At 39.6% G+C, this 14396-nt stretch overlaps 1 protein-coding gene across 1 annotated transcript; it reads left to right on the top strand.

The window, feature by feature from the left end:
* The first annotated feature begins 6880 nt into the window (after nucleotides 1–6880).
* LOC118932244 (histone-lysine N-methyltransferase SETD2-like) lies at nucleotides 6881–13052 on the top strand. Its single transcript, XM_036925530.2, is given in 7 exon segments — nucleotides 6881–7499; nucleotides 7502–7871; nucleotides 7873–8783; nucleotides 8786–9194; nucleotides 9196–9656; nucleotides 9659–10414; nucleotides 10417–13052. Coding segments are annotated over 7 exon segments (6147 nt in total). The 5' UTR covers nucleotides 6881–6895.
* The last annotated feature ends 1344 nt before the right edge of the window (nucleotides 13053–14396 follow it).

Here is a 14396-nt window from a genome sequence, read left to right as displayed (position 1 = left end):
CACTTCCCTCAGCCCCCAAAGCGATAACACATTTTGCAGTGTCCCAAGGGGGCTCTCCTAACACTGCTCTCCCTGAGGTCTCAGGCTCTGCTGCCCACCACACCTCATCCCCTCTTGCTGTCATCTGGTCACCTCAGTTATCCTCTAACTCGGATGCATTTGTCCCCAGATCTTCCTCTTCTCTCCGACAACTGCCAGCACCACACGGACATCCTGGAGCTGCCTGGCCTATGCCCTGCTGTGTAGTTCCTTGATCCCAGTATCTGACACTTTTCGCTTGTTTGGTTCAGCCATCTGTGCCCACAGCCACAGCTTGGACCTCCTTTTCTTCAGGTGCTATCCATCTCTGACATTTTAAACTCTAAATAGTGTAGAATGCAGTGGGACATGAATGAACACATTTAAACATACAGCCCAGCCTCCCATCCAGCTTTCTATGTTCCCACCTGCTCACCCTTGTGACACTACGTGTTGGCTTCCAAGGGCAGCTCAAACACTTGGTCATAAGGCCCACAGTTGGGCTGTCTTGGACCGGGGATGCCCTGAGTTACATGCTCAGGGGATGCAGTGGTTTAGTACATGGGTAATGGACTCAGACATAGTCATTCCAATCCCATTTCGACCACTTTCTAACTGTGTAATGGGGCAGGCTGCTCAAGCTCTCTTACCTATAAAATGAGTGTAAAAAGTGAAACTGTGCAGATACCTGCAAGGAATAAGTGACCTAATGCAAAGGGGGTTCTATATATAGTGCTTACCAATAAATGGAAGCCAGTGATATGTTACTGTTTTTTTAAGACAAGTGAAGAAGTTAAAAACTATTGTTGTTCCATGGGGTAGTGTCATATATTTCCTCCTTGTTTCTAGTAGGAATTTAAACTTTGGAAAAGCTTATATCATGGCATCTCCACACAGCTCTGTGAATGCATCTGTTCCCTGTGCCTTTCTCTATTACCTGACTTCTGCCCCTCACCCCAAGCCTAGCTGGGGCCAGGAGGAAGACAGTGGGTGTAGGTGGCTTTTTTAAGCCTCCCTAGGCTGTAAGACATTCTTCCTTCTTTGGGTTCATTCATTGGGAATGTATGTATGGTACATGTTTTCCCCTTCTTGCACATGCATGGCTCATTTCTGGAGAGTAGCACAGAGAAGCCATTGCTTAAGAACCACTGAAAACATTCAGTCTTTTGCTTAGTGATCACAAAAAGGGTGAAAAGGATAGTTCCTCTCTTAGCAACATGCCAGGTTTCTTTAAGGGGATGGAGCAGCACTAATTGCTTCCTTTTGTATTCACTACACGTTCATTCCTCAGCCCACCACACACTGACTTCTGTCACCGCTGAACCTTTCAGTTGGGTTCCTGTGTGAGGAACCTAGAGCAGGGTGGAGGGAACCACAGTGCTGAAGGGACAAAGTATGCATATTTTCAGAGCTCTTGCAAAAATGTGGAGATCCCAAATCCAAGGAACGGGTTTGGACAGTTTTTAAAGATAAAAACTATAAAAAAAAATGCAAGTGCAGAAGTACTTATTGCAACATAAACTATATAACATAACTCATGACAAAAAGGACAAAAAGTAAAGGAAATCATAAGAGAGCTTTTAAAAATATCCAGCTGAAAAACTCCTTTACAGAAGTTTGATACAGCAAACCAGTTATGAAAGTAATGTAAATGATTTTAAAAGTCCATTTATAAGATGTTTAAAATAGATAAGATTAATATGAATAATATAGAAGTAAAAAAGATGGGCAAAATTTTACCAGGCAAATATAAACAGAAAATAACAGGGTGGTGTACTAATTAATTTTTAGTAAAAAAAAGAATTTGAGACAATAAATGTGTCCAAAAGGGACATTTTCTCTATATTAAATAAAAAATGCAATTAGCAGTGAACTTTACATGTACTTTTATATACAAATAATGTAACATCGAAATATAAAGCAAATACCCCATTAACCAACACTTTTACTCTGGATGTATCTCAACAGAAACATATACTTCTGGTCACCAAAGGGAATGTTCTAGAATGTTTTTAGCAGTACTTTCCATAATAGCACCCAAATTGAAATGATCCAACCATCACCAGTAGAATGGATAAATTTAAATGGAGTATTATGCAACACAAAGGAGGAATGGTCATGTGCAGTAGTCTACGTGAACCTTGGTCAGAATGCTAAGCAAAGGCTGGCCACCGCCGATGAGCACATGGTGAATGACTCCATTTACGTGAAGGAAGAACTGTAACAAGCAGAGCTTGTCTCCAAGGTTGGGATCCAGGAGGGGTTTCTCACTGAGGAAACTGGGAAGGTAACCAGATGGGGGCACAGCGGAGAGGAGTGGCTAGGCTCTGCTCACAGGAATATACTAACTTTGTGAAAAATTTTCAGGCTGTCCTCTTGATTTGTATAGTTTTCTTTAAATATATTTCATTTTGGTATAAAAATTTCAGTATGAAGGAAATATAATCAGAAATACTAGAGAACTGTACAGAAAAAGCATTTTAGAGATTTTAGCAATCTGCTTCATGGTTTTGCTTAAATAGAGAATAAACAGATTTTTGAATAATATAGCTATTTAGAGTGAATTGATTAATGTATATTGATATTATACCTCAAAACGTACATGTATGTGTTTACATACATGTATATACTTACATTTTTTTAAACTGTTAATCCTATATTGTACCAAAAAGAAACCCTTAAAGTCCCCCAAGTAGGAACTGTACAGACCATGTAACAGTCTGAAACTACCATGTGGCACACTAGATAATGTTAATAACTTTAAACAACTACAAAATCAACCACTTGGGTTCTCTCTTAAAATAAATGTTTGGCTAGTGATTAAATCAAGATGATAATTACAGATTATAATTATAATTACTTTTTAGAAGGTAAAAGTGATAAAAATAAAAGGTTCATTAAAGCTTTTCCAGATATCTAAAGCTATATTTGGGGCAACGATTGTAAGTTCAGGCTTAAATAATTTGATATTTTTTAACAAAAAAAAATTAATTAATTATGTTTGCAATTCAATTTGATAAGACCAGTATAAAACAAACCTAAAAAAATAGGAGGAATAAGTATTAAGAATAAAAGCAGTAATAAAATTATTATTACAGACAAAAGAAAATAATGCTAATGAATCAATCTAAGTACTTATTCCTTGAAAGGAAAAGGAAACGACACAATAATATAGACCTCTGGCAAATGTACTTATGACTAAAATACTACTAAGATAAACAAAAAACCCAATTAGATAGAAATTTTTTCAAAGATTGGGTACTTTATGCCATTTTATACCAATATGTATTTTTAATTGCAGTGATAAATAGCAAACCTGGGAAATTGCAATTACAAAAATTTATTTATGACAATAAAACCCTAATAGATGCAGAAGTATTGGAGGAATTGGAAAGATTATCAATTCACAGTTTGAGGTCAGACAGCGATTGTGAGTTTTTTTTCAGACTTCTGAGGAGTCCTTCTGGGTATGATTTGGCTTTTCCAAGTACTCACATTGCCATTTGATCTTGGCTAATCTGCTTAACCTTTCTGAGTGAATGGATGAACCGGTGAATGAGTACTAATTTTATGGGATAAAATAGCCTCTCACAAGTTACACACTAAAGTTAGGTAGTATATGTAAAGTTCTTAGCACAGGGCTATTAAATAGAGAGCATTCAACTTAACAGTAGGTGTTATTATTATCAAATGTCATGGAAATCGCAATATCAATGAATAAACTTTTGATATTTACTTTTTTTTCCCCAGGTTATCCTGATCCAGAAAATTTTTCCTGGACAGACTATCTGGAAGTTATTCAAACTTATGCGGTTCCTGCTGAACTTTTTAAAATGGTAAGTTTGTATTTGTATACACTCTTACCCTTAAATATTGTCCATATTGACTTCATTTGGCCATTTAAAATTATTCTACTGTTTTCTTTTTAAATTGAAGTGTTCCATTCATAATGTTTACCTTGCTTTTAGTTAAAAATGCAAAGGAGGGGACTCATTTACTGTTGTTTCTGTACACAAATGCAGTGGTGAGATCCCTCTTTGAAGAACACAGTAGCCTCCTACCCCCACCAGCCCCTTGGCCTCCTGAAGGCTCCTTGTCAGCCTCTGATGATAGAGTCCTTCATTTCTGCTTCTGTTGGTGCAGTCAGAGCTTTCACCATCTCAGGGACTGTTTGAATGTCAACAATGAATAAAATAAGTGAATTGTATGTCGCCTGTGTGTGTAATAGTTCTATCCATTTTGAGGGAAACATTGCTTTTAGCATTTGTTAGTATATCACTTTTTAAATTCCAATTATGCATATATATTTATTTCAGGGTTGAACCAAGTATAAATTATTTTGTAAAAAAAGTGTATATATATATATATATATATTCTAAATGAGTGGTTTCTAACTGTTCCCTGTCAACTCTAACAGTGTATTCCAGGCTCCCTGACTATCCTTAATCAGAATTTCATACAGTGGGCTTCTACATACAATCTCATTTATCAGGAGATTTCTATGGATCAAAAGGGATTTGAAACTAAATGCTATTTCATTTTTATTAAAAATTGATTACAATAGGCTGGATTTAGAGGAAGAAGTATAATTAAATTAAGAAAACCAGAAGTTTTGGAGTGTTAAAAAAGGTTTTAAGAATTGCAAAACACTCAATAAGCAAAATATCAGCTGCTTGTATTCTCTTTTTCTTTTGATTTCTGTCAAATCTCATTTTATTTTTCCAAGAAGAAAATTACAAGAAAATAGAATCTTGAAAAGATACAGTTAAAAAGGCAACTTCCAGGCTCTGTGATAGGGTTATTATGGGTTCACCTCAAACTATATATTTTTGGCATCTGCAATCTGACACAATCACCTTTATTGTAAGGGCAGAGACCTTTGGGAGAATAGAAAGAATTTCAAGGATCAGAGACCTAATTATAGTTAGTATAACTCCTTACTTATAGATACAGTAGTGCATTTTAGAAAGCAAATACGCTTTCACAAAAGCTGGAAACAAACAAGATACTGGAGAAAGATTTAACTGTTAATTATTCACATATATAACGGTATTATTTGCCTATTGACTTTTCTAAATTTGAGGAATTTTGTACACTTTGATTTCAAGAGTCAAGTGAACTCTTTTATGTATAATAGTTTTCAAAGGGAAACTTTCTGCCAACCTTTAAACACTATCATAGTTGTCTTTTGACTCTGCTTTTTGAAAGTTATTTTTCAGTGATTTGGTAAGTCCCAGTGTGTATTTTCCAACTCCATCTTCTTTAATATTTCCTGAGTGTCCATCATTACAGACCTCTGGTTCCTAGCACTTGAAGACTTGGAAGAAACCCTAAATTAATACAGTTTAACATGTTGCAGATGAAGTAACAAAAGCACAGGTTATGGCTTTACATTACATTGTGGTGTTATTTAAAAATGGTTTGGCCTGCTGCAGCCGCCTCTGAAGATAGGGTACTTCTACAACCCTGAGCACGTGACCCCCAAAAGAAAATGAGGCAAAGATTGAAAATGTACAGAAAACAGGTTTCATCAAAGGATCAGTGTTCAAAGGTGTTCCTTCTAGTCAGTTTTTGCCCAAAGGCACCAAGACAAAAGTTAATTTGGAGGAACAGGGATGACAGAGGGTGTCATTCAGCTTCAGCCTTACCAGGAAAACTTTGCAGAACAGGTTTCTGACAGCACATGGCAATGACAAGCAAAATGATCCTCCAAACTCCCCAGCTATACCTCAAGTAGACTTGACTCCTAAAATTAAAATGGACATTGATTGGAGATACCTTATCTACTACAGAAGAATCTTCCCCACCAAAATCAAGAGTAGAGTTGGGCAAAATTCATTTTAAGAAACATCTGCTTCATGTAACATCCAGGCCATTGCTGACTACTACCACAACAGTGGCATCTTCACCTTCTTGCATAATACCATTACCAGCAGTCATAGCAGAATCAACAACTGTAGACTCGCCACCCTCATCTCCACCTCCACCACCTCCGCCTCCCCAAGCCACAACATCCTCACCACCAGCAGCAGTAACAGAGCCAGTGGCCTTGCCATATGTACCAGTAATAGTTCTGATGACAGCACCAGTAGATGTAGCAGTAAGAAGCCTGAAAGAAACACTGGTTAAAATTGTATCAGAATCTTCCCAAGTGGACACTAAACAGGACACAGTATCTAATAGTTCAGAAGAGAACATAACTCAAAAGTTGAATGAGCAAGCAAATATTTCCTCACAGAAAGAAGATTCCCAGATTGGGAAGGAAGAAGAAATTCCAGATAGTGGTAGGAGTAATTTGGGCTTTAAAAAACAGGTTCTAAGAAGAAATCCTCACAATCTGAAGGTACCTTTCTTGGTTCAGAATCTGATGAAGATTCTGTATGGACTTCCTCAAGTCAAAGATCACATGATTTACAATTTTCAAGCCTTGAAAAGGAAAGAGATTCAAAAAAGAGCTTAGCACCATTAAAAAGTGAGGATTTAGGAAAATCGTCACAATCCAAAATAGAGAGGGATGAGAAATATTTTAGCTACTCAAAACTTGAAAGAGAAACTCAGTATATATCTTCTCCATGTAGATCAGAGAGAGAGCAAAGGCGGAGTAGATCTCGTTCTAGATCTGACAGAGGCTCTAGAACTAGTTTATCCTATTTCTGAACAGAACGATCCCATTATTATGACTCTGAACGCCGTTATCATAGGAGTTCCCCTTATCGAGAGAGGGCACGCTATTCTCGGCCATATACAGATAACAGGGCATGAGAGAGTTCTGACTCAGAAGATGAGGATAAGAAGACATACTCGAGGCGCACCTCAACTCATTGTCATCCTGTTCTAAATCTGATCAGGCTACAGAACTGAGTCCTCTTACTTAGAGATGCAGAAAAGATGGAAGAATTCTTCAAAAATAGAAAGAGAATCCAAATGGACTTCAGAATGTGAAGAAATGAAAAGATGTTGTTCTCCCCATAATGAACTGGGATTCGGATGGGGCTCATCATATTCCAAGCATGAGAATAGTGCTTCCTGTTACAAATCTGGCACTTCAAAACCAATACCCAAATGTGATAAATTTAAAAATTCTTTGTGTTGTACAGAATTAAATGAGGAAATCAAACACTCTCATTCTTTTAGCTTACAGACTCCTTGTTCAACAGGTAGTGAATTAAGAATGATAAGGAAAATTCCTGAAAGAGAAAACACTGGGACTGTATCTCCATTAAATCGAATAAATGATTCACCTACTTTAAAAAAGCTAGATGAGTCACCTATTTTAAAGTCTGAATTTGTAGAACATGATAGCCATGATAATATTAAGGAATTCGATTCTTTATCTAAAGTGAAGAATGATCAGTTAAGAAGTTATTGTCCCATAGAATTAAATATAAATGGATCTCCTGGGGCAGAATCTGATTTGGCAACATGTTACACTTCTAAAACTGACACTGTTTTGATGTCTTCTGAAGATAGTGTGATTAGATCTCGGTATCTTGTTTGGTCAAAGCATGCATGCTTTCATCAAATGGATTTCAGAATATTAATAGATGTAAAGAAAAAGACTTGGATGATACTAGCATGCAGCATAATAAATCAGAAAGCCCATTTAGAGAAACAGAACGTCTGGTGTCGTCACACCAAAATAAACTCATGTCTTTGCCAGTTATGACTGTAGATTTTTCAAAAACAATAGTTAAAGAATCAGTTGACATGAGAGTTTCTTGCTGTAAAACCAAAGATTCAGATACATACTGTACTTCAAGTGACAACAATCCTCCTTTGTGTCATTCCAAAGCTGAAAATATTGAGCCTTCAGTTACAAAGATTTCTGCAAATAGCTTTATGACTGTACATTTGAAATAAAAAAGTTACATGTTATAATAGGAATATGACAGATCACTCAAACTTCACATGTGAAGAATATAAGCAGAGTGTCAGTAGTGCTAGTTCAACTTGTATTAATCATTTTGGTGATTTATATCAACCTGTAGGGAGTTCAGGTATTGCTTCATCTCTTCAGAGCCTTCCACCAGGAGTAAAAGAAGACAGTTTAAATCTCTTACAGTGTGGAGAGAGCATATCTCCAGTTCAGGATCCAATTTTGAAGAGTAAAAGCACAGAGTTTTTAAAGCATGCAGAGAAAGAAAGAGTAGTAGAAGTAGGTAGTGGCCTTCCTGATTCAGGAAGGGGATTTGCTTCCTGGGAAGGCAGGCATAAGAGTGGGCTATCTAGAAAATGTGTGCAAGCGGCTCAAGAAGAAGGGAGTTCCAGAGTGCCTGATAAAAGAGGAAGATCAGAAATGTCTTTAGATGAAGAAGAAGGAAGAGGACATACACATATGTCTGATGATTCTGAAGTTGTATTTTCTTCTTGTGATTTGAATTTAACCATGGAATTCCAAGATGGTGTAACATATACCTTAAAATGTGACAGTAGTGGTCATGCCTCAGAGATTGTGTCTACTGTCCATGAAGATTATTCTGGTTCTTCTGAAAGTTCAGGTGATGAAAGTGATTCAGAAGACACAGATTCTGATGAGAGCAGTGTTCCAAGAAACTGTCTTCAGTCTGTTGTGGTTGTGCCAAAGAATTCTACTTTGCCTATGGAAGAAACAAATCCTTGTTCTTCTCAGAGCCATAAGAGTTATAGACACTATTCTGACCTCTGGGAAGATGAGAGATTGGAGTCAAGGAGACATTCATATGAGGAAAAATTTGAGAGTATAGCAAGTAAAGCCTGTCCTCGAACTGAGAACTTCTTCTTTCATAAAGAACAGAGAAGAATCCAGAAATTTCTTTTACACAGCCCAGAAGAAAACACATAGATAACCACATGTCTGAAATTGCTCATCCTCAGAGTGATGGAGTTGATAGTACAAGTTATGCAGATGTGAACTCTGACCTTCCAGGTCATCCAAATTCTCAGGAAACAATGGAAGCCAACATGGTTTCTAGGCAACAAGGAGAGCTGCCAGTTCATTCTTCCGATGATTCTGAAGATGTCCCAAACAAATATCGGCATCAGACCATGTTCCCTTATAGGCCAGATAGTAGACTGGGAAAAACAGAGTTGAATTTTTCTTCGTCTTGTGAAATCTCCTGAGTAGATGGCTTCCATTCATCGGAAGAGCTCAGAAACCTGGGGTGGGACTTCTCTCAACAAGAAAAGCCTACTACCACATAAAAAACCTCACAGCAGTTACAGAGCCTATGGTGGGCAGAAGTAAGAGCCAAGTACAGACCAATACAGTGGAACTCGTAATTCTTGGCAAGGCAATGGCTACTGGGATCCAAGATCAGCAGGTAGACCACCTGGAACTGGGGTTGTATATGATCAAATTCAGGGTCAGGTACCTGATTCCTTAACAGATGATCATGAAGAGGAAGAGAATTGGGATCAACGAGGAGCTCACTTTTCAAGCCAGTCCAGTAAATTTTTCCTATCCCTTCAGAAGGATAAGGGGTCAGTGCAAGCACCTGAAATAAGCAGCAATTCCATTAAGGACTTTTTAGCTGTGAATGGAAAGAAAGATCTTTCAAGAAACTTAGAAAAAAATTATATGAAAGATAGAGAGCCTCTTAAAAAAAGGAGGCAGGGATTGGAGAGTGATTCTGAAATTGATGGTGAGCTTCATGACAGAAAGAAAGAGTGGAGTTAGAACAGGGAGAGACAGCAGTAACCCCAGGCACAACACTGGTTGGTCCTTCCTGTGTCATGGAGGACTTCAGGGACCCACAGCGGTGGAAGGAATGTGCCAAGCATGGGAAGATGCCTTGTCACTTTGATCTGATTGATGAAAATGTTTATTTAACAGAAAGAAAGAAGGATAAATTTCATCGAGATATTAAGCGAATGCAGTGTGAGTGTACACCTCTTTCTAAAGATGAAAGAGCTCAAGGTGAAATAGGGTGTGGGGAAGATTGTCTTAATTTTCTCCTCATGATTGAATGTTCTTCTCGGTGTCCAAATGGAGATTATTGTTCCAATAGATGGTTCGAGAGAAAACAGCATGCGGATGTGAAAGTCATCCTCACAGAAAAGAAATGCTGGGGCTTGAGAGCTGCCAAAGTCCTCCCTTCAAACACCTTTGTCCTGGAATATTGTGGTGAGGTGCTTGATCGTAAAGAGTTTAAAGCTTGGGTAAAGGAGTATGCATGAAACAGAAACATCCACTACTATTTCATGGCCCTGAAGAATGATGAGATAATAGATGCCACTCAGAAAGGAAATTGCTCTCGGTTCATGAACCACAGCTGTGAACTGAACTGTGAGACTCAGAAATGGATTGTGAATAGACAACTGAGGGTTGGGTTTGTTACCACCAAACTGCTTCCATCAGGCTCAGAGTTAACATTTGACTATCAGTTCCAAAGATATGGAAAAGAAGCTCAGAAATGTTTCTGGGGTCAGCTAATTGCCGGGGTTACCTGGGAGGAGAGAACAGAGTCATTGTCAGAGCAGCAGGGGGAAAAATGAAGAAGGACCGATCTCGTAAGAAGGATTCAGGGGATGCAGAGCTGGAAGCTCTGATGGACAATGGGGAAGGCCTGTCTGATAAAATCCAGGTGCTCAGTTTATCCCCGCTAATGGTTAGAATTGAAACTTTTGAGCAGAAACTTACCTGTCTCAAGCTCATACAGAACACACACTCACAGTCTTGCCTGAAATCTTTTCTGGAACGTTATGGGCTGTCTTAGTTGTGGATCTGGATGGCAGAACTAGGCGATGGCCAGGAAAGCAACCAGAAGCTTCAAGAAGAGATTGTAAAGACTTTGGAACACTTACCCATTCCTACAAAAAATATGCTGGAGGAAAGGAAAGTACTTCCAATTATTCAACGTTGGTCTCAGACCAAGACTGCCATGCCTCAGTTGAGTGAAGGAGATGGGTATTCTAGTGAGAATACATCACGTGCTCATACAGCACTCAGCACACCCGATCCTTCCACCAAGCTGAGAGCAGAAGCTGACACAGACACCCCCAAGAAGCTCATGTTTCGTAGACTTAAAATTGTTAGTGAAAATAGCATGGACACTGCAATCTCTGATGCTACCAGTGAGCTAGAAGGCAAGGATGGCAAAGAGGACCTTGACCAGTTAGGAAACATCCCCGTGGAAGAAGAGGAAGAGTTACAGTTACAACAACTACTTACACAGCAACTGCCTGAATCTAAAGTTGACAGTGAAATCACTGTGGAGGCCAGTAAGATACCCACATCTGAACCAGAGGCTGACACTGAAATAGAGCCTACAGAGAGCAATGGCACAAAACTAGAAGAACCTATTGCTGAGGAAACACCATCCCAAGATGAAGAGGGTGTATCTGGTGTGGAAATTGAGAGGAGACAGGAAGAGCCAGATAAAACAGTTGATATAAGTGATTTGGCATCCACGCTCCTGGACAGTTGGAAAGACCTACAGGAGTTATATCGAATTCCAAAGAAAAGTCAAGCTGAAAAGGAGAAAACAATAACTGAAAGAGGAAGCTGTTGGCTTCAGAGATCAAATTGCTTCCCCAAAACTCCTAACAGGTCAAGAGAGAGAGACCCAGACAAACAAACTCAAAATAAAGGGAAAAGGAAATGAAGGGGCTCCCTCTCACCACCTTCTGCCTATGAGCAGGGAACGAAAAGCCCAGATGGCAGATATGACACACTAACTTCTAAAAAGAAAGTACAAATTAAAGACCACAATAAACTTTCTATAGAGGAGCGTCGGAAATTTTTTGAGCAAGAGGTGGCTCAGCGGGAGGCTCAGAAACAACAGCAGCAGATGCAGAACCTGGGAATGATGTCTCCATTGCCCTATTACTCTCTTGGCTACAGTGCCCCTCATCATCCCTTTGCTGGCTACCCACCAGGTTATTCCATGCAGGCCTATGTGGATCCCAGGAACCCTAATGCTGGAAAGGTGCTCCTCCCCACACCTAGCCTGGACCCTGTATGTTCTCCTGCTCCTTATGATCATTCTCAGCCCTTAGTAGAACATTCTGCAGAACCCCTTGGTACCCCTCCAGCTGTGCCAGTGGTGACACATGTGACAGCCCCCGTGGAAGTTTCCAGTTCACAGTATGTGGGCCAGAGTGATGGTGTGGTACACCAAGAGTCCAGCATTGCCGTCTTGCCAGTGCCAGCCCCAGGCCCAGTCCAGGGACCCAATTACAGTGTTTGGGATTCAAACCAACAGTCAGTCAGTGTACAACAGCACTACTCTCCTGCACAGTCTCAAGCAACCATATATTATCAAGGACAGACCTGTCCAACTGTCTATGGTGTGACATCACCCTTTTCACAGACAACTCCACCAATTGTACAGAGTTATGCCCAGCCAAATCTTCAATACATCCAGGGACAACAGATTTTCACAGCTCACCCACAAGGAGTAATGGTACAGTCAACAGCAGCCGTGACTACGATAGTTGCACCAGGGCAGCCTCAGCCCTTCCAGCCACCAAAGATGGTTGTGACAAATTATCTTCTGGATCCCCCACCTCCTCCCAAACCAAACACCATTGTCTTACCTCCCAACTGGAAGACAGCCCGAGATGCAGAAGAGATTTATTACTATCCTGTGATCACAAGGCAGACTCACTGGGATCCTCCTACTTGGGAAAGCCCAGGAGATGACGCCAGCCTTGAGCGTGAAGCTGAGGTGGACCTGGGAACCCCAACATATGATGAAAACCCTATGAGGACCTCAAAAAAGCCTAAGACAGCAGAAGCAGACACTTCCAGTGAGCTGGCTAAGAAAAGCAAAGAAGTATTCAGAAAAGAGATGTCCCAGTTCATCGTCCAGTGCCTGAACCCTTATTGGAAACCTGAGTGCAAAGTAGGAGGAATTACCACAACCGAAGACTTCAGACATCTCGCTCGAAAGCTGACTCCCGGCATTATGAATAAGGAGCTGAAGTACTGTAGGAACCCAGAGGACCTGGAGTGCAATGAGGATGTGACACTCAAAACCAAGGAGTACATTAAGAAGTATATGCAGAAGTTTGGGGCTGTTTACAAACCCTAAGAGGCCACTGACTTAGAGTGACTTGTGGGGCCAGGGTGAGAGGACATGTGAACAAGGGGGACAGACTCTGGGGAGAAGTCCTCCGGGTCCTCTCTGCCCCACCCCACTGTCAGGGCTGTGCTGCTGATGACACATCACCCTGGGGAATTCAAACCTGCAGATTTCAACTGAAAGCCACACAAATGAGCTCCATCTACAACAAGTGATCCCTGGTCGTGAGCTGTTGGGGTATGGTTGTTAGAGGCCAGCAGAGGCGAGGGCTTATGGGAGACCCTTTTCTCTAAGACCTGGGCCAGGCCTGACCTCACTGTCATACCTGGGTCTCCTTGGTGGTGCTGTCAGCGCACAGATCCATGTGCATACCTCCGCATGACCCCTTACCCTGATGATCTTAAATGTGAATATATTGAAAATATTTTTTTTTTTTTTTTGCTTACAGCCTCTCCGTGCTGGGATCACAGGAAGACTTTGTTAGGACAGTTGAAGTTTTCCTGCAAGGTTTAATTTGTTTTCATGTAAATATTCCAAAGAGCGCTGCCTTGTGGTTTCGGCCAGCCTTGTGCTATGTTGATAAGATTGATTTACTGCTTAAAAATCACTTTACTTTATTCAATTTTTACTGAACTTTTTATGTAAAAAATAAAATCAATGAAAGAAAACAAATGGTTTAACAGCAAAGGTATGCAGTTTTTTAAATCTATTTTAAAATTTAGGTTTGTAAAGGATCATATTTATCCTTCTTAATCATTTATTAAATAATTTTGCCTTCTGGGTCATATGCTCCATAACTGGGCAGTGAGAATATTCAACAATTTCTTAATTTGTAAGGTTTAATTTCACAAAAAAAGAAAAAAAAGCATCTAAACCAACAGATAAACTACAATAATATCCTTTTTGGAACCTTGATGTGATTATTAATGAATTTATGATTTAGTCTGCCTCTGTCTTCTTACCTGTCTTGACCAAAAATCCATTTCCCCTCTCACAGGTTTTTGAAACTAGATAATGTGCATAAACTCTTGAAACTGAATTCCAGTGTATTAAAGATCTGAATGTACGATGAATAACATTTTAGATAAAATTTAGTAGCGTATCTGAGTTGTTGAGTTTTGCATGACTTGCTGCACTTGTAATGTTACAGAGGTTGCCTCATGGTTTTCTGCCAAATATGAAACTTGATGTTGTGGGTAAATGAAACCCCAGGTTAATTTGTGTTGCTACTATTAAAGATGCTGATGACCAAAGAATAAAGGTACATGTTTTAGATTAGTACATTGTTATGCTGGCATTTTCACTGATGCTTCCTGCGAGGCTGGCTACAGAGACTGATGTTTTGGCAAAGTAGAAGAATAAAAACTTTGACTT

Source organism: Manis pentadactyla, chromosome 6, assembly GCF_030020395.1.
Source record: "Manis pentadactyla isolate mManPen7 chromosome 6, mManPen7.hap1, whole genome shotgun sequence".
Classification (NCBI taxonomy): Eukaryota; Metazoa; Chordata; class Mammalia; order Pholidota; family Manidae; genus Manis; species Manis pentadactyla.
The sequence above is the reverse complement of the archived record's forward strand: the minus strand, read 5'-3'. Positions and strand labels throughout refer to the sequence as shown.